Source organism: Choloepus didactylus, chromosome 8 (genome assembly GCF_015220235.1).
Source record: "Choloepus didactylus isolate mChoDid1 chromosome 8, mChoDid1.pri, whole genome shotgun sequence".
Taxonomy (NCBI): domain Eukaryota; kingdom Metazoa; phylum Chordata; class Mammalia; order Pilosa; family Megalonychidae; genus Choloepus; species Choloepus didactylus.
This window is the reverse complement of record NC_051314.1, coordinates 101620064-101639128: the sequence shown is the minus strand read 5'-3', so window position 1 is coordinate 101639128 and position 19065 is coordinate 101620064. Positions and strand designations below refer to the sequence as shown.

At 36.6% G+C, this 19065-nt stretch overlaps 1 protein-coding gene across 4 annotated transcripts in view; it reads right to left on the bottom strand.

Moving 5' to 3' along the window:
• Positions 1–19065, bottom strand: part of DENND5B (DENN domain containing 5B) — a 260804-nt gene that overhangs the window by 113627 nt on the left and 128112 nt on the right. For all 4 annotated transcript variants that reach the window (XM_037846452.1, XM_037846449.1, XM_037846450.1 and 1 more), the window contains one exon: positions 11821–12487. In XM_037846452.1, the coding sequence (XP_037702380.1) occupies positions 11821–12487 (667 nt within the window). The remainder of the gene's footprint in view (positions 1–11820; positions 12488–19065) is intronic.

Genomic DNA, 19065 nt, shown 5'->3' with positions numbered 1-19065 from the left:
GGAAACATCATCAAACTCTGCTTCTTAGAATCACTGGTAATGTGAACTCACACCCCCTTAAAATTTGGAGGAATCAAGAACTAATAAAATTGCTCTTGGTACTTCTCCCATTCAAAAATGTATAAGATGTAGTATATTGCTACTGATCACTTTTTTTACCTTGCAATTTTATTGAGATACATGCACATACTATCATCCAAAGTGTACAATCAATTGTTCACAGGATCATATAGTTGTGCATTCATCACCACATTCAATTTTTAACATTTTCATTACTCAAAAATAAATAAATAAATAAATAAATAAATAAATAAATAAATAAAAGAACACCCCAAAACAACCCATCCCCACTCCCACTGATCACTTTCTAAATACATATATACCTATACAGTCCCTCAATTCAGATGCTTTTTTTCCCTTTTATGTATGATCATGGCTACAGCTTATAGTTACACTGATTATATTTTCCTTAGTCTTCATTTGTAGGCATAAGAAATCAAACAGATACATGAATTTATAGTCACACTTCCTTTATTTAACCCCCCCAAAACAGAACTATCACATCTAGGGACAAAGTGAAAGTCATACCAGAAAATTAAAGGCCAGGTTTTTGTTAGGTTTTATTTATATGAACTCACTTATCAAAACTAAAAACTGACCTCAGTATTAAAGTGCTCTCTAAAACCACTCTGCCATGGATGCTTTATACAAATATGTCCATAATCCCTATTTAAATCCTCAGAAGGAAGTTGTTTCAGAATTTGGATTTTTTTTAATTTTGGAATTTTTAATTTTAATTTATTTTTAAATTATTAATTTAAATATATGTAAATATACTATATATTATGAAATATCTAGGGCACCAACCTGTAATGAAATACATTAATATCTCTGCAGCAAAACATATGAGTAGTCCCACCAAGGTGGATAACCAAAAAATATAAATAGGGTCTCTGGTTCAAGTCAGATTTCTGATAAAATGAGTTAGAAAAAGAATGTTTGGTTTTCAGAATTTTTTGGATTTAAGAATTGAAGATAAGGGATTATGAATCAGTAATAATCCTTTCACAGAATTCACTGTGCACAAATACAGTAAGATCTGGGGGAGAAAGACATTGGAGGGAGTCTTTAACAAAAAGGTTATGGAAACTGATCAGATGCCACCTAGTTTGCATCAACTCAAAGAACACTGATTACATTGTCTTTAGTCTTCATTTTGTGGGCACAAGAAATCAAACACATATATGAATTCATGGTCACACTTGGCTTGACCAAGCATGAACAGAATGCTTTCCATTTAAAAAGTTTTCTTGAGTCACTTTATAATTTGTAAATGACACTTATTTTAGGTGAAAATCTGATCACAGGAATAATTCTGAAAAATAAACACCAGGTGGTCTGAGGGATAGGGATCAACCATATGGGCACAAACAGTTGACCCAACTATGCTGGATGGACACAAACATACAGGATCAGTTGAAGCCTACAGAAGCAGCTGGGCTGGGAGTGGGAGCTGACCTGAAATTCCTGGTGCCTGTCAGATGGACCCCAGGTTCAGAAATCATGTCCTGGACAAAATTAACGACAGCTCTGTACTATCACAGGACTCCATCATGGCACTTGCCTCAAGGTCCTGTCTCTTCTCTACTGTGGGCTTCAGAAGGGCAGACTGGTATCCATTTTATCCAATTTTGCCCCAAAAAGCACAGAGCCTAGCCTATGGCTAGTGCTTAATTAATGCTTGATAAAAGGAGAGAATATCAAGAGCCTGATCAAAATTTATAATGGAAGGTAATATCTTGATGCTGTCAAGGGTTATACTTTTCTCCTCTTAATATGCAAACGAGTCCTAACAAAACACACACACACACAAAATGCATGACTAGGAAGGCATGCAGATAACTAACTATAACAAGGCCAAATCCAGAGAAAGATCCTTAGATTCTGTTCTGAGGCCACTCATTTCAGCCAAGGATTAGGGTCTTTTTTACTTTTGTAACCTCAGCACTTAGCACAGTTTCTGGCATATAAGAGGTGTTGAAAAATAGTTTTGAATAAATAAATGAATTAGTGCATTACAAATACATAATTTTGCTGGATACCCAGTTTAACTAGACTTGCTTATATTTTGTCCACATGAGATGAAGAACCACTCTTTTTTCAATAGGAGAAAATGGTAATTACTCACGACAAGAAACCTGCTCACTCAAAAGCCATACTTCCTGGGATATGCAAATATTCAGTTTATTATGTGCATACCCAGGTTAATTATAAGGAAAATCCAAATACTCATTTACCAAGTCATATTTATTGTTCATCACACAGAGTATTAACAAGTGATTTAGCCTATCTATGCATAAGTAAACCTCACAGCAATTAGAACTGTTTAGAAACAAAAACCACATTTATCATTTTATCCTCTCCATATTAAAATTGTAAAGATTTTAAAAGAAAAATATAATGCAGGGTTCCTAAGGCCCTTCAGAATAGGGAAAGCTTCCATAGCTTTAGAGAAGTGACAAGAAAATGAAAACGCAGTGTTGTCCCACAAAGGAGTTGTATTCCACAGGTCACTACCGAAGTCTGAGGAGAAAAGAGCTCATTGAAAATTAAGAGGGGAAAAAAACATGACCTCATACTCATTTCATTTCAATATTTTGTGATTTGACTTGTATTCAAAATGTGCAGTATATGTCCTATGTAAGTGTGCTATAACAAAATTAACTTGTCCTTTTTTTATATATATTTGCTAATATTTTATTGCTATTAGTTTTATTGTGGGTTTTTACAGAATTTTATTGTTGCAAAAATAGTTACATAAACAAACTATTAGGGTTTTTGCCTGGCACTGTCAATTAAAGATTAGTTTTCTAATACAATCTCTTCTTTTAAAAAGTCAATATTTCTAACTCAGCTAGCTTCTTTTTAAAAAAACCTAAAATCGAGGTTTTTAAAAAGAACTGTTCCTTAAAACATTCAATGGGAGAAAAAAAACTACTTAATAGTCTTTAAATGATTTAAACTGGGGGATATTCTTCCTCCAACCCCTTTCCTGTCCCTGACTTGTGAATACCTTACTTAGGAATAATTTTTTTAAGGAAAAGAAGGAATGAGAAGTACTTGACTAAGAAATAGTTATTAATCATTTGTTCTGCTAATGCCGTTCAGTCAAAATAATACTAGTAACACTATCCAGTTGAACTAGTTGAGTTTATTACTCATTGTAGTGAAGGAGAACACACACCTTGAGCAAGCATGGATTTTTTTTTATTAGAGAAGTTGTGGGTTTATAAAACAATCATGCATAAACTATAGGATTCCCACACACCACCCCACCACCAACACCCTGCATTGGTGTGGATCATTTGTTACAACTGATGATAGCACATTTGTACAACTGTACTATTAACTAAAGTCCATAGTTTAACTTAGGGCTGTGTACTGTAGTTCCATGGATTTTTTTTAAATTTTATTGTTACCATATATATAATCTAACATTTCCCCTTTTGTTCATATTCAGACATACATTTCAGAACTGTTACTTGCATTTACAATGTTGTGTTACCATCACTACCATCCATTACCAAAATATTTCTTCATTCCAATAGGAACTCTGTACATTTTAAATCTTAACTTCCCATTTCCTATTCCCACTCTGCCCCACAGTACCCTATATTCTAGATTCTGGCTCTAAGAGTTTGCTTACTCCTGTTGTTTCAAATCGGTGAGATCATTCAATATTTGTCCTTTTGGGTCTGGCTTATTTCACGTAACATGATGTCTTCGAGGTTCATCCATATTGTTGCATGTATCATGACTTCATTCCTTTTTATGGCTGAATAATACCCTACTGTAGGTATATACCACATTTTATTTATCCATTCATCGGCTGATGGACACTGGGTTGATTCCATCTTTTGGCAACTGTGAATAACGCTGCTATGAACTTCGGTGTGCAAATATCTGTTCAAGTCCAGGCTTTCAGTTCTTCTGGGTATATACCTAGCAGTGGAATTGCCAGGTCATACAGTAGTTCTATACGTATCTTTCTGAGGAACCACCAGACTATCTTCTAGAGCGGCTATACCATTAGACATTGCCACTAGCAATGAAAGGGTATTCCTATTTCTCTGTATCCTCTTCAACACTTGTTATTTTTCATTTTTTTCAATAGCAGCCATTCTAATGGTTGTGAAATGATATCTCATGATTTTGTCGGGCAATCATGGATGTTTAGTAAGAGGATTTAGAAAGAACCTATTATAGGATTTGGGCTTTGGGTGGATAATTTGGGGGAGGGTCTAAGAAAGTGAGACCTGCTTTGGATTGGGTGTTACCAGAAAGTGAGGTATCTTCAAAAAGCTGATCTCTAGGGAAAGCAAATTAAAGTGAGGATAAAGCTGTAACTGGTTAAGGAAGTAGCAACCACTCATTTAACAACGAAGGGGATTTTTGGTATTTTGTGGGTTGCACAGTGACCCTGCTTGAAGTGGATATTCTTGTGAGACTGTGTATGTCCAACAGAACAATACAGCTTACTTGTAAGCAACAGATCAGTCTGTAATAACACTGAGGTCTAGTTGTGAGTGCCAGACAAGTTCTTAAACATCAGAGTTTGCTTTCTTCCTTCCTCTGTTATAAGCTAGAGCAGCTTAGGGTTTTAAGCAGTCAAATCCTGTGTCAGCTATCCATTTATTGCCTCTCAGGTCTAAATTCATTCAGTGCTTGCTCTACAATAATGGACTGTACTCTTTTTCTTTTTGGGGAGCAAAATGCTACACTTTGCCAGTAGAGGGCACTGGAGAGACACCACAGGAGGAGGGGCTTCCCTTCCTGGTTCTGTTTTTGCTCATTCTTGCTTCTGCTACGTTGTTGGTCAGCAGTGTGGAGGTGTGAGGACATATGATGGCACACTGCTCCAGCCATATGCCCAGACCGAGCAGTCCTTCAGTGACAGAGCCCAGTGACCGACTTCCCATGGCCCTCTGAACACGGGCAATGCACATTCAGATCTTCTACCCACTGTGGGTAGAGCTTTCTTTATATCTTTATAGTTATTCTCCTATCATAGCCTTACATTCTTTATATTAAGTGCCTCTGTTTAAATTACTGTGTGGTTTCTCTGTCTTCTGACTGGACCCAGACTGAAAGGTTCAGGGTTTTAAACAGCCAATTCCCTAGCAGCTTGGCTCCTTATTTACTATCAATGGGAACATGTTCAGTCTCATAGAAAACAGACATTCTTCAAGTAATAGCAACTGGCATCTTGGGCTATTTTCTTGCTTTGTTTATGGAAAACACCACCATGGGAAGAGAATATTATACATTTTAACATCTTCTACTGGACATTTAAAGACCAATACACCTGGCTTATTTTTCCTTCACCCCAAACCCACCCACTTGCTGTGGGTATTCTTCCATTCTCCTTTCGAATTCTCAGTTCTCTTCAAGATTAAAAACACACAGTTTTTAAAAATTCAATTACTTAGCCAAACAAGTCCATTATTCTTAACTGAATCAAGAAATAAAAGGTAGGGTTTTCTTCTTTAAACATGTTTTTTAATTTAAATATTTTAGGAAAACTTTTTTTGGAAATGGGTACACAAGGCATTTCGAAAGCAAATTATTTAAAATCAAAATATACCTCTTAGATAAAAGCATACATTCATAGAATATAATTTTCTAACATCCATGAATACCTGTTAAAAGTAGTATCTATTTTTCCTTCAACAAATAGGTTAAGACATTAACAAATCTATTGCATCTATACATATCCATGCATGTATAAGTACTTAATTATTTAAAGTAGATTAAATATAACAGGCAATTTTCAATAAAGAAAAAAACAAACATTATTTTCCTAATTTTTATTATTAACAAAATTATTATGCTTAGCAGTTGTTATATTCTGTAGTAACTGCCTCAATTTGTTCATTTTTATTTTAGTTCAGTGATTTTTTAAAAAACACTTCTATTTATGGCAGTACAGTGGACTAGAGATCCTAAATTAAACTAAAAATGCTTATAAAATAATTTTAAAATAGCTGAAGTTTCTGGCTATTCTAGGGGCATTTATTGATCCAAGGTGGCCTACAGCTTTGGTTTTACTTCTGTATTCATTGGGAGACCAAGTCCACTGTACAGATGTAATACCAGAGGAAAGTAGGTAAAAACTCTGTAGTCCTAAATTAGAATTGGAAATAACAGTATGAATCCATGAATTATTTTATCTTAAAATTTCATGTATGTGTGTGCTGTGATGACTATAAATATACAGATATACACACATATAAACATACACACACACTTTTATCCATCTCTTCCCCCAGCTCTGCCAACTGAGAGAGCTAGAGACAATGGTCAACCCAGCAGCAGTAGCATCCTCAGTACCCAGACTGTAGCTTGAAACACCATTTTGCAATAAAGAAATCAGGCCTTCTTGGAGAATTGGCTAATTCTAGGTCTGGGGCAGGAAATGCACAAAATGAGCCTGGAACATCTTGCTAACCAGACAGCAGGAAAGCTACTAATGACCACTACAGTCACATCAAAAGGATCAAGGAGCCAACTAAAAGAGGTTCCCAGTGGCCAAAGATGGGACAATTTGAGCTAAAATAAGGATAAATACAATGAGGAAACTCATAAAAATATGTCACATTTCTTGAGCTCCTACTGACATTAATTTTAAAAATGCTTAACTGATCACTTTCAGAGGATGACTGGGAACAAATTCATTATCTTGTAACTAAAGAGAAAGAATCAAGAGTTCTCCTGTCTTTACCAAATGAGCGTAACCACAGGGTAAGCAAATAGTAAATGAAGGAAGCAGAGTGCATCTCTTCATAAAATTATTCCAGGTAATAAATGAAAAAGATATGATGGAATTAGAATGTCACCATTTTGAAACCTCCACTGTATGAATGGATCTACCTATTAAACACCAATGGCTGCTAACATAAAAAAACAAACAAACAATAAAACAGTATGTGCCTATGAATTGAGTCTAAGTCTGATCAAGCATCTGGATCTAGCTGTCAAATTGCAGGAAATACAGAAAGCAAGGAACCATTTTGAATTGCTGCATGAGTATGGAATGAACAAAACCTAGACTGTGGGATACTCTACAGATCAAAAGGTTTTCTAATTGATAAGCTGACATGACTTTACATAAATTTAAAGAAAAAAAGTGAAGGAGGAGTCATCTGTAGATTAAAGGAAATGCAAAAGATACATCAATTTTTTTTTTTTTAAATAAGCAAGAATAAGTATCTCAGATTGCACATTTGGGCAATAAAACCATGAAGAAATATAAGAAAGTGGTTTCTGTAAAAATAAGGGCAGCTGTTTCTTTTGGAGGGAGGGAAGAGGCTGAATGTGTGAATAAGCACAAAGAAGGGTGTCTAGGATGCTGCAAACTTTTATTTCTTGACCTGGGTTGTGGTTACAAGTGTATAGTAATTCACTTAGTTATACATTTGTTGTGTGTGATTTTCTGTACCTGGTTTATTTATAATTGAAATTTTTTTTAAAATTAATATTATACTTTAACGAAAAATGTGAAGAACAAAATTAACTGATAGGTGCAAGGCATTTATGAAAAAAGTATAAAACTTTACTAAGAGACATTAAAGAAGACCCTTATAAATGGAGAGATACACCATTTTCATGAAGGAGACTCAATAATTTAAAGATTCCATTCTCCCCAAAACTGGATTCAATTGAAACTCCAATAAAAAGAAGTTGAAGGCAATTGTCCTATCTGATATCAAACCTTATTTTAAAGCTATAGTAATTACAAAAATATGACTTAGTACAGGGACAGAAAATTCAGTCAGTAGAATAGAAGTGAAAATCCAGAAACACCCCCCACATTTAGGAACTTATTTCCAACAGAGGTGGCAATGCAGAATGGTCTAGGCAATAATGCTACAAGGGTAACTGGCTATATATATATATATATATATATATTAAAAGATATTAAATCTGAGCCCATCCTTACAACATAAACAAAAATTCTTACAGATTAAGGATTTAGATGAAAAAACTTTAAATGTTTACAGGAAAATATAGAATATTTTCATGATCTGAGAGCAGAGTAGGATTTCTTCAACAGGACAGAAAGCTAAGTTATGAATGAAAAGATTAGTATATTGGATTGCATTAATATTCAAAGTATCTGTTTATCAAAAGACCAGAAGAAAATGAAGAGCCAGAAATTGGAAAGAAATATCTGCTATACATAATTGCAAGGGATTACTATCTTGAATATAAAAAGAAAAAGCAGTTAAGAAAAATGTCTTAATATCAAGATTCTGTTTATCATAAAATAAACTTAATAATATAAAAATACTGACCAAAGTTGGTTAAATTCTACAATTTTTAGGATACATGTCATGGAAAACCACTTTTTGCTTATCACAATATCAAGTCTGCTTTTATGATTTAGGAACTCCATAACCAATAAGCCATGATGCTCACTTGAGCATGACTAGCAGTTTATGATTATGATGCTCCAAACCATTTGAAGAAAACTTCAAATAGCTTCCACTTTCCAAAGAGGTTAATTGATGCAGACTTTTACCAGAGGGAGGGGGAGAAAGGAGAGGAAGGAGGAGTACTGCAAAGGCATTCAGGCAGGCAGCAACTGCTTATTTCCACTGTAAAGAGCAGAGGAGGTAACAAGGCCCAAAAATGCTCCTACGACTTTAATTACTGGTATCAAACATTAGACACTGGTGTCTGAATTTTCCTATTACTTATTCCTCCACTATTTCTTTGAAAAGAGGATCATACTCCAATCTTCGTACTGTCCTGCTCCAGGTAATTTCAATTTCCAGCAGAAAGGGCCTCTTTCTGATGTGGGGTTCCAGAAAAGAGCCTTCACCTCCTGGGTACATTCTCTACTTAAGATTTCTAGTTATCACTGCAAAGTGACTATGAGGTACACACTGTAAATAACAGACCAAATCTGTTTAAATGGGCTGTGACCCAGAATTTCAAATTAGTTTAGAAGGATTAGTTGAAATCCATCTAACTTTGATTCACTTTGGGTTACCGAGGTAAATGTTTAGTATTTGCAATGTTTTCAAATTTCATGGCATAGCTTTATCCATGCACAAGAATTAAGTATCAGATATTAAAACCCCCTTAACACAGAGTAAGGAAGAATTAAGGAGGGTACCAAAGTGCAAATCAACAAAATGAGTCTTTTATTTCATTCATTTAAAAGAAATATCTTTCTCTAATAGGAGGGACACTGTCACTGTTAAAATTTGCTAATATTTACACAGAGGTTTCATTTTTTCCACTATACAATTATTTAGCATGATATCTTTATGACAGACCTGCAGAGTGAGTTAATAATATAAAAATAAATATTGAGACAGATAAGGAAAACGTAAGTGCAGTGACCAATATAGTGAGCAGGGTGGTTAAGCACGCTGGAGAAAGACTGATCTGAGGTCCATTCTTAGCTTCATCACTGTGCCTAATAGCTGTGTGATTTGGGCAGGTTACTTAGCTTTCCTGAGACTCAATTTCTTCCTTGATAAAACATGGCTAAAATTATCTGATCGTTGAGAGGATTACATGTAGAAGGTGGGAAACTGGATAAGGCATTGTCACACAATTTCTGACACACTGATTTCAGTGAATGGTAGTTATAAACTTATTGCATGACACTTTTTTTTTAAACCTCAAGTTCTATAATCTTAGGATTCCCTCTATCAGAATATACTAATTTGAATAAAAAAACATGTTCATAAAGACACATACTTCTTCATTTGAAACAAATAAAAAGGAAGATACTGATCAACTAAAACTTCTCAACAAGTAGATTCTATAAACCAAGAAGGAAAAGCTAATCAAATACAACAAAAAGGTCACAAAGGGCAAAGGGAAGATCATACACAGTGAGACCTATAGTGCTATTTAAAACAGAAGTGTGACAACGGAAGGTTTTTCCTTAAAAAAAAAAAAAAAAGAAAAGAAAAAAGCATGGCACACAGTATGAAAAAACATTTACTAGTTTCTTGACCTAGAACAAATGGCTTAACTACTTAATTTAACAAAGTGATACTCATATGTGAGGATTATGTGGGAATAATAAAAGCATTAATAATTACAACATCAGTTATCATTTAGTCAGGGCCAATTACACTGAATATTTTGTACAGGCTTTCTTATTTAACCTTCACAACAAATCAGGAAAAAAAACAAACCCTATTTTCCCCAATGGAGATGAGGAAATGGACACTCAGGAAGGTTATGTAACACAATTACTAAGCGATAGAGCAGAGATTTGATGCAAGGATTGTTATGACTTCAAAACCAACATTCTTTTGGGCCCAACCTACTTCTTTAGGCGCAACATTAGGAAATTGAATTAAATGATTTTTGAGATCCCTTATAGGTCAAAAAATCTAAAAACAATTTTTTTTTCTAATGGGCTAATAATACAACTGAGGATATGAAGCTCCCAGCCTCTGTCCCTTCCAGCAACTTCCTACCCCTAACCACTTCTGGAAAAAAAAAAAACTAGAAAGGAAGAAAAAATTACTTAAAGTTAAACCTTTCAGACACAAAAGGGTGAGCTACTAGTAATGACAAGCAAAGTGAAAACAAGAAGTAAAGAATTTAGATTGGCTATTAAAAAAGAACCTGCCATCAAAAATCCAGTCACTGGAACACATTATCAAAGAACATCATGCAGGATAAACTGAAGAAAATACAACCTCGTGAAGGGCTGTCAACACACAAACAGCGTCAACATACACACAAGATGTTGGGAAGTACAAATATAGCCTACTTGGCTCAGCCTCACTTATAATTTAAAATAGGAAAAAACAAAAACAAAAACAAAAAAGGAAAGTGGCAAAATCAGCTTGACGGCAGCAGCCAGGAGACTATACTACAATTCTGCCAGCCTAAATACAAGTTAGCAAATTGCCAACCCAAATATTTAAGGCACATTTTTAAAAAAACCCATCAATGTACAGGTATCATTTTATATTTTCCTTTAATTGACTATCTATTAGGAGACAGCATCTCTATTTCCTGTGTAAATTCATATTCATATTGGAACTGGTACTCTAGTATACGGACAATATTAGTTACAGTAAATGAAATGGTAAAATTAAACTCATATTTTGTTAGTTTCTTAAGTATGTGTTGGGAGAACTATGGATGAAAGAGATCACAAAGATTTCTTTCTGGGATTTTAAAAAATAACCAAAAAAACCACAGAGCTCTGGCAGAGGTGTTAGACCTAGGAAAGTCATGTCTGTTTAGCGTCTGCATACCTTCTCTCACTCAAATGAAATGCTCCTGCAGGCAAAGATCCAAAGTTGACTGCCTCAGGAAGCTGCAGAGCCAATGATTTCATTCATTCCTTTCCAATGTCAGCTGAGTTTTGATGTAAACCTTTCCAAATCTTAAAGAATGAGAGGTCTACACATTCCTGGTAGTAATAGGATTCTCTCACTTTCTTTATGAAACGAAATACACTTCTTTTGTGATGATTTTGTATTATCAGGGGAAAAGGTGTTATTTCATTAGAAAATAAATACACCCAAATCATCCAAGATAATGCTTTTGTATTCCTTCCTATTTCTCTCTACGGCCACAGTCACCCTCAAAGAGAAGCAATATTTCAGCCTCTGGGCCCACTCATATCTGCTCCTTTTACACAAAACAGAAAAGAACTCGGACCGTTAATTATTTCATTCTAACACCGTTGGAAATTCAGTACTTGGGAGGTAACAAGTTGCTGGGAGCTTGAGTACTTGTTTTTAGAAAACTTAAAATCCAGAGAAGACCTACCTTGAGAGTAGAGAAGGATCTGCATCTCTAAAAGAACACAGGTAAACACCTGCACCAGGTTCTCTAACCCTAGGAGCTCGCAGGCCTCCCGAAGAGGGTAATCGGAGAGGGGTAGTTCGTTGGGCCCAGGCCTCTGGCAGATGACAGGTTCATAAACACCGTAAAATTTCAGTGATCTCCCTGGAGGTGGAAGGGGAACTTCATAAAGGATATTATGGATGTAGCTCTCAAGTGGCAAGGGTGGTGGCTGCTGTGAGGTAACTGCCTTGTAAAGCTGGATGAGAAATTTCTTGCAGGCCTGCATGAAAGGCAGCGGCGTGATCAAGCATATACTCTTTGAAACATACAGGGTGTCTCTGCTGATGTCATAGGAGTTGTATCGCTGGAGTTTCAAAAGGGAAGTTGTATCTCCCTCATCAATACTGCTTGCCAGTGAGTCCATGCTGCAGGAGGATGATGCGTACATGCTGCTGTAGTGCTCAGCGTTGTGCATCTGGTAGAGTGTCTGCATTGCCGTGCAGATTTGCTTACTTGTAACTTCTTCATAAAAAGTTAGAACAAAACCGTAGGTACGAGAACCATCTTCTCGGGTAATTATAAATGAGTGGAACTGAGGGTCTTTATTGTCAGTTTGTGTTCTGAAAGATAGCCCTTTAGGCATACACAACTGTGGAGGAAGTGAAAAAAGCATCAGGATGCAGTTATCCAGATTAAACATTATTAGCAGTAGCCTTAAATTGGAAATACACTGTAAGTTCCTCATTTACATGTAAATAAAATCCTTCTTAAAAGGAACATATATACTTGGAAAAAAAAAATCTTTACTTTGTGGTATTTACTAGGAACAGGGAGATCCAGGAGTTAGTCCCAATGTGGTCTAACAAGCTTGTGACCATCACCAAGTCACGTAATCTCTCTGAGCCTCTGTTTCTGTACCTACAACACGTATTACATCAATTACTTGAATAGAAAGTGTGCAAAGGCAATTTATAAATATTTAATATTTAAGTACTATTTTTGTAGTAACGATGATAATGTTTCAGAGGAAAGGGTGACAGCTCATTTGATAAATGGAAAAAAGTTTAAACCAACAACATCATCCTTGATATTCTGAACAATGAATTTCATCCCAGAAAAATAAACTTTCAAAATGGAAAGCTTTTTGATTTGTTGAAAAAGAAGGGAAGAAACAAGACATTTTACGTTATTCCCAGGAGAGACTATGCTCTAGGTCTTTTTATCGAAACAGGATTAAGTAAAACTTGGGAACAAAGTTACCTAAAGAGCTAAAGGTACTATATGTAAGACACTGAAAATGCATACAAAGTTTCAATTAATTCTTTAAAACGTTTTAAATAAAAGAAATATAATAAATTAGTGAAAATGTGAAAAATACTGAGGAAAACAGACCTCATAATTCAACCATCATAAAATAATTATCAAGTTTTATATACTATTTTCCACTTCTGTATTGCAATATGCTTCTTACACAGAAATACTGCCATTATTACACTGCATAATGTATATTATTACATTATATTTTTCTACATTTTCAGAGGTAATAACCCAACTGGAACAAAATTTAGAAGTTCTCCCAAATACCCATATTACCAAGAAAAGAATTCACCTTGAAAGTTACATGTACTTCACTCAACCCATCAACACACATTTATTAAGTGGCTATTATGAGCTAGGCCCTGCGATGGTGATACAATGGTGAGAAAGACAGGGAAGGTCCCCACCCCTACAGAGCATCCAGTGCAGTAAGGAAACATGATTAGAAAATCATAAACCATAAGATAGATAGATAAATACAGGCTGCTATGGAACAAACATAACAAAAAGACATAAGTTAGAAAAGAGGGAGCTTCCAGGAAAAAAAATGAAGTATAAGCTGAAGCCCGAGGATGAACTGGTGTTAGTGAGATGAACAGAAGGCAAAAGAAGATTCCAGAGCTGGTTTGGATGTATTATGTCCCCCAAAACGCCACGTTCTTTGAGGCTGTACATTCTTCGTTAAAACTACTCAACCCTGCCATTGTAGAGTGAAAGCAGCCATGGACTACTTATAAAGGAATGGATATGGTCGTGTTCACGTAAAATGTCATTTTAAAAAAATCAAACACTGGACTGGATTTGGCTGGAGGGCCACAGTTTGCTCACACCTGGACTAGTAAACAGAATGCAATGGGAGTGACAACTGGCACTCAGTGACTTCTGAGGCTAGGCTAAAAAGGCAAGAGAGCTTCTGCCTCTCTCTGGTCACGCATCCTGGGATCCCTGAGCCAGCATGTAAGAAGTATGGCTAACCTGAAGCTGCCATTCTGGAGTGACCATATGGAGAGAGAGCATAAGGGAAGCCCCAGCTGAGCTCCTAGCCCAGGAGCCGACATGAGTGAGCAAGCCTTCAGATGATTCCAATTCTCAGCCTTGGAACTGCCCCAATGGCATCAAGTAGAATAGAAAGGGGCTGCCCCACCAAATCCTATCTAAATTGCAGATTTGTAAGGAAAATAAAATGATTTTGTTGTTTTAAATCAAGACTAGGCAAATTACAGTCCTTCAATTAAATAGGTTTGCCACTCTTTATTTTTATTTTATTTCATTTTATTTTTTTACAATGCAAACATTTTAGTGATTACTGTTAATACATTTTGGAAATTTTTTACTTCTAACTGCAACAGGTTAAATAAACGTCTATAATATACAAAGAAAATATAACCCAAAGTAAAACTTGCTTTAAATGTGTCTTGCACCTAGATCAGTGTTTTTTTTTCTTAATATATCTTTATTTTTGAGCTACACAAATACACTTAAGAATTTGATCTTTATCATATGGCATTTAGGTGCCATTTGCTTTTGTATATAGTTTTACTGGAATAAGTTACACCCATTCATTTCTGCATTATCAATGGCCGCTTTTGCACTACAAACAAAAAAGCTGAGTAACTGTGACGAAAATCATACGGCTCACAGTACCTAAACTATTTACTATCTGGCCCTTTAAGGGGAAAAAAATTGCCCAAGTCACTAAGTATTGGGTGATTTGTTATGCAGCAAGAGATAACCAAAAACACTCCCTTACTACCTTTATGTCGCCACATAAATATCACCTTAGAGAGGCTTTCCTTAACCCTTCTATAAAAAATGTTTTATCAACCTTTAAATGCCACTAAAATATCACCTCTCTTCTAAAAAGGCTTTATTGAATGTGGAAGAAATTAAAGTATTATATCACTGTATACACATGTATATGATATATAGATGACATTACCAGTACTCTAATTTTGTTACATCTCTAGATTGCAAACTATTTAAAGACTGGTACCACATTTAAATAACCTTAAACATTCAAGAGTACCACACATGGAACTACTTGGGGCCATCATAAATGGTGATTGACAACAAGGATAAAAAGCAAAAACTGTGAAGCTCAGCACTAGCATGACAGTTTGGTAAAAGCCATGTACTTGAACACCTGGATTTGCTAGGGAAAAAAATTACTTATTCCTATACTTTGGGGATAACTGCATAAGAAAAGGCATGTTAGGACCTTTTCACAATTATATTTTCAAAGTAAAGCTGCTTTCATCATGAGATCCTCTGCTGATATTATGAACGGAAACACATCTGACATATATACTATCATCAGCAAAGATTGTAGAAGGGATGATTTGTATCACTCTTGCTCCAGGCTAAACTCAAACCTGCTTACCATAGTGCATGGCACTTAAGTATTTGTTGAACAAATGAAAGAACAAAGACACAAAAAAAGCAGCTGAGGTATAGGTACAGATTTAGTTCATCTTGTAATCCAGACTGTAGTTCTTCCACATCAAGTAGGCAATACAGAAACACAGTGCCTTCCAAAGTCAAGGTACAGATTTAATTTAACTGATATGCTTTCCTACACAATAAATAGCTCAAGCTGTGTATGAACAGCCACTACATATTCCCATTAGGGTCTGTAGCTTTCTTGAGCACACACTCAAACATTTACAGAAGAAGCATTTAAAAAATTTGTGCTCAACGTCAACTATGTGATGAAACGGTGAACCATTATATCTGTGCCAGTCTGCATGTATTATGTCCCTCAAAATGCCATTATCTTTGATGCAATCTTGTGGGGGCACATGTATGGGTGTTGATTAGGTTGGAACCTTGTGACTGTTTCCTATGGAGATGTGACCCACCCAACTGCGAGTGACACCTTTGATTAGGGTGTGACCTCTTGATTGAATGTTTCCACGGGGTGTGGCTGCACCTACTGAGCGTGGGTCATTACTGGATCACTGGAGTACTTTAAAAAGAGCCACACAGGCCCAGACACTAGACAGGAATGTCCTGGGAACAAGAACGTCCTGGGAGAAAGCCATTTTGAAACCATAACTCCAGAGCAGACACCAGCCACATGCCTTCCCAGCTAACAGAGGTTTTCAGACGCCACTGGCGTAAAAATAAAGATACCCTTGGACATTTTGTGGCCTTAAGACTGTAACTGTGTAACCAAATAAACCCCCTTTTATAAAAGCCAATCCATTTCCGGTGTTTTGCATTCCGGCAGCATTAGCAAACCAGAACAGTATGGTTTCTATGCTGTGTGAATATATCTCAATAAAACCGCATTTTTAAAAAATGTTGTGCTCATAAAGTGAAAAATGACTTTCCATGTTACAGATAACAGATGTACAAATTCTCCTTAAATTCTCTCCCCACAAATCAAAAAAACTTAAGAATTGACATTCCCTCCTTCCTACTCTCCCAAGCACTCTCCTTCCCAAAAGTGGGACCACAAGTCTCTATAAAACATAACAAGCAGAGACTTTTGGGAAGATGGTGGAATAATAGTAGTAAAGCAAACTTCTCCTCTGTGAAAAAAACTAGAGAAAGGGCAGAAAGCCCCCAGGACAGCAGTTCCAGGGTGGGAGCAGCCAGAGAGGGACTTCTACAATACATAGTGGGGACCTGAATGAAAAAGCGGAGAAATTACATCTGAAAGGATGTGGTGAGTTTATTCATGAGGAACGGCTGCCGCTGGAGGCTGGAGGCTAGAGCTGGCTGCTGAGATGGGGAGGGAGCAGCTCTCCATTCCCCACACATCCGTCTCAGTAATTAGCTCCACAGCCTTGTGACCAGGAGCTCCCATGAGGGAACTCAAGATTCAGCAGACTTGGGTTGACCACATTTACTCTGCCACCATGTAAGCCAGCGGTGTGCACAGGCAAGAGGCGGGGAGAGGTGAGGGTGCTACACGGAAGCACAAGGAAGCCCTCCCATACCCCAGAGGCTTGCAGATGCACAGCAGGCAGGGAGTGGGGCATGAGCTGGAGGATGAGACGCACAGCCCCATAACCTGAGAGTGATCCACTCAGAGGCCTGGGAATCTCCAGACCCACTGTGCCCTTCAGCAGATTCCCTTCCAAACTGCACAGGGCCCACACTGTACTCCCAGGGTTGGCAGGTCCCACTGCACATGGAGAACTGGTGTGCTGACTGGAGACACTGCTCAGGGAGCAGGCCCAGTTGGGGAAAAGCTGGCTTGAGGATAAGAGGTGGTTCAAGAGTGCCCCTGCTGGGAAGACAGGGAAAGTGCACCCCAGCAAGCTATGGTTCCTCCAAATTTTAAATAAATGTCCAGGTAATCCTGCATCTCCAAAAATAACCTCAAGATAAGCAAATGCCACAAAGCCAACAGAAAATCACAAAGCACATGAAGACCCAAGTAGATACGGACAAGCCTAATGACCAAATTAAAAAGCTGGAAGAGACACAGAATCTGGAGCAATTAATCAAAGAAGTACATATGAATCTACAAAACAACTTCAATGGGTTGGCTAAAGACATAAAAGACATCAAGAGGACTCTAGAAGAGCATAAAGAAGAATTTGAAAGAGTATATTAAAAAAAAAAAGCAGATGTTATGGAAATAAAAGGTTCTGTAGGTCAATCTAAAATATACACAGGAGACAACACAACAGCTGATTTGAGGAGGCAAAAGAATAAATGAACTAGAGGATAGCACAATTGAATGTGAATGCACAAAAGAACAAACGATTTAAAAAAAAAGAATTTTGAAATGGATCTCAGGGAAATGATGGACAACAGGAAGTGGACAATATAAGAATCATTGGTGTACCAGAAGGCGAAGAGTTAAGGGCTAGGACAAGTATTCGAGGATATAGTTGGGGGAAAACTTTCCAACCATTATAAATGATATAAATATGCAAATCAAAGAAGCCCAACAAACTCCAAATAGAATAAATCCAAATAGACCCACTACAAGACATATACTAATCAGATTGTCAAATGCTGAAGAGGAGAAAGTCCTGAAAGCAGCGAGAAGTGATTCACTACATACAAGGGAAACCACATGAGACTAATACTGACTATTCAGCAGGCACCAAGGAGGCGAGAAGGCAGTGATATGACATATTTAAAATTCTGAAAGAGAAAAATTGCCAGCCAAGAATTCCTTATTCAGCAAAGCTCTCCTTCAAAATTGAGGGAGAGTTTAAAATTTTCACAAACAAATGCTGAGAGAATCTGTTAACAAGAGACTTGCTCTGCAAGAAATACTAAAGGGAGTTCTACTGGCTGAGAAAAAAAGAAAGGAGAGAGGGGGTTGCAAAATGAAATGAAATAAAGTTTCAGTGGCTGAGAGATTTCAAAGGGAGTCGAGAGGTCACTCTGGTGGACATTCTTAAGCACTACATAGATAGCAACTCTTAGGTTTTAATGTATTGGAATAGCCAGAAGTAAATACCTGAAACTATCAAACTCCAACCCAGCAGCCTGGATTCTTGAAGATGATTGCATAACAATGTAGCTTACGAGGGGTGACAGTGTGATTGTGAAAACCTTGTGGATCAAACTCCCTTTATCTAGTGTATGGATGGATGAGTAGAGAAATGGGGACAAAAACTAAATGAAAAATAGGGTGGGATGGGGGATGATTTGGGTGTTCTTTTTTACTTTTATTTCTTATTCTTATTCTTTCTGATGTAAGGAAAATGTTCAAAAATGGATTGGGGTGATGAATGCATAACTATATGATGATATTATGAACAGCTGATTGTACACTATGGATGATTGTGTGTTATGTGAATATATTTCAATAAAACTGAATTTCATTAAAAAAAAATAAAGGAGAGAGAGATCTGGAAAAGGGCACAGAATTGAAGATTATTAGTAAGGGTAACATAAAGGAAAAAAAGGGGGTGGGGGTGGAGGGGATACATGTGACAA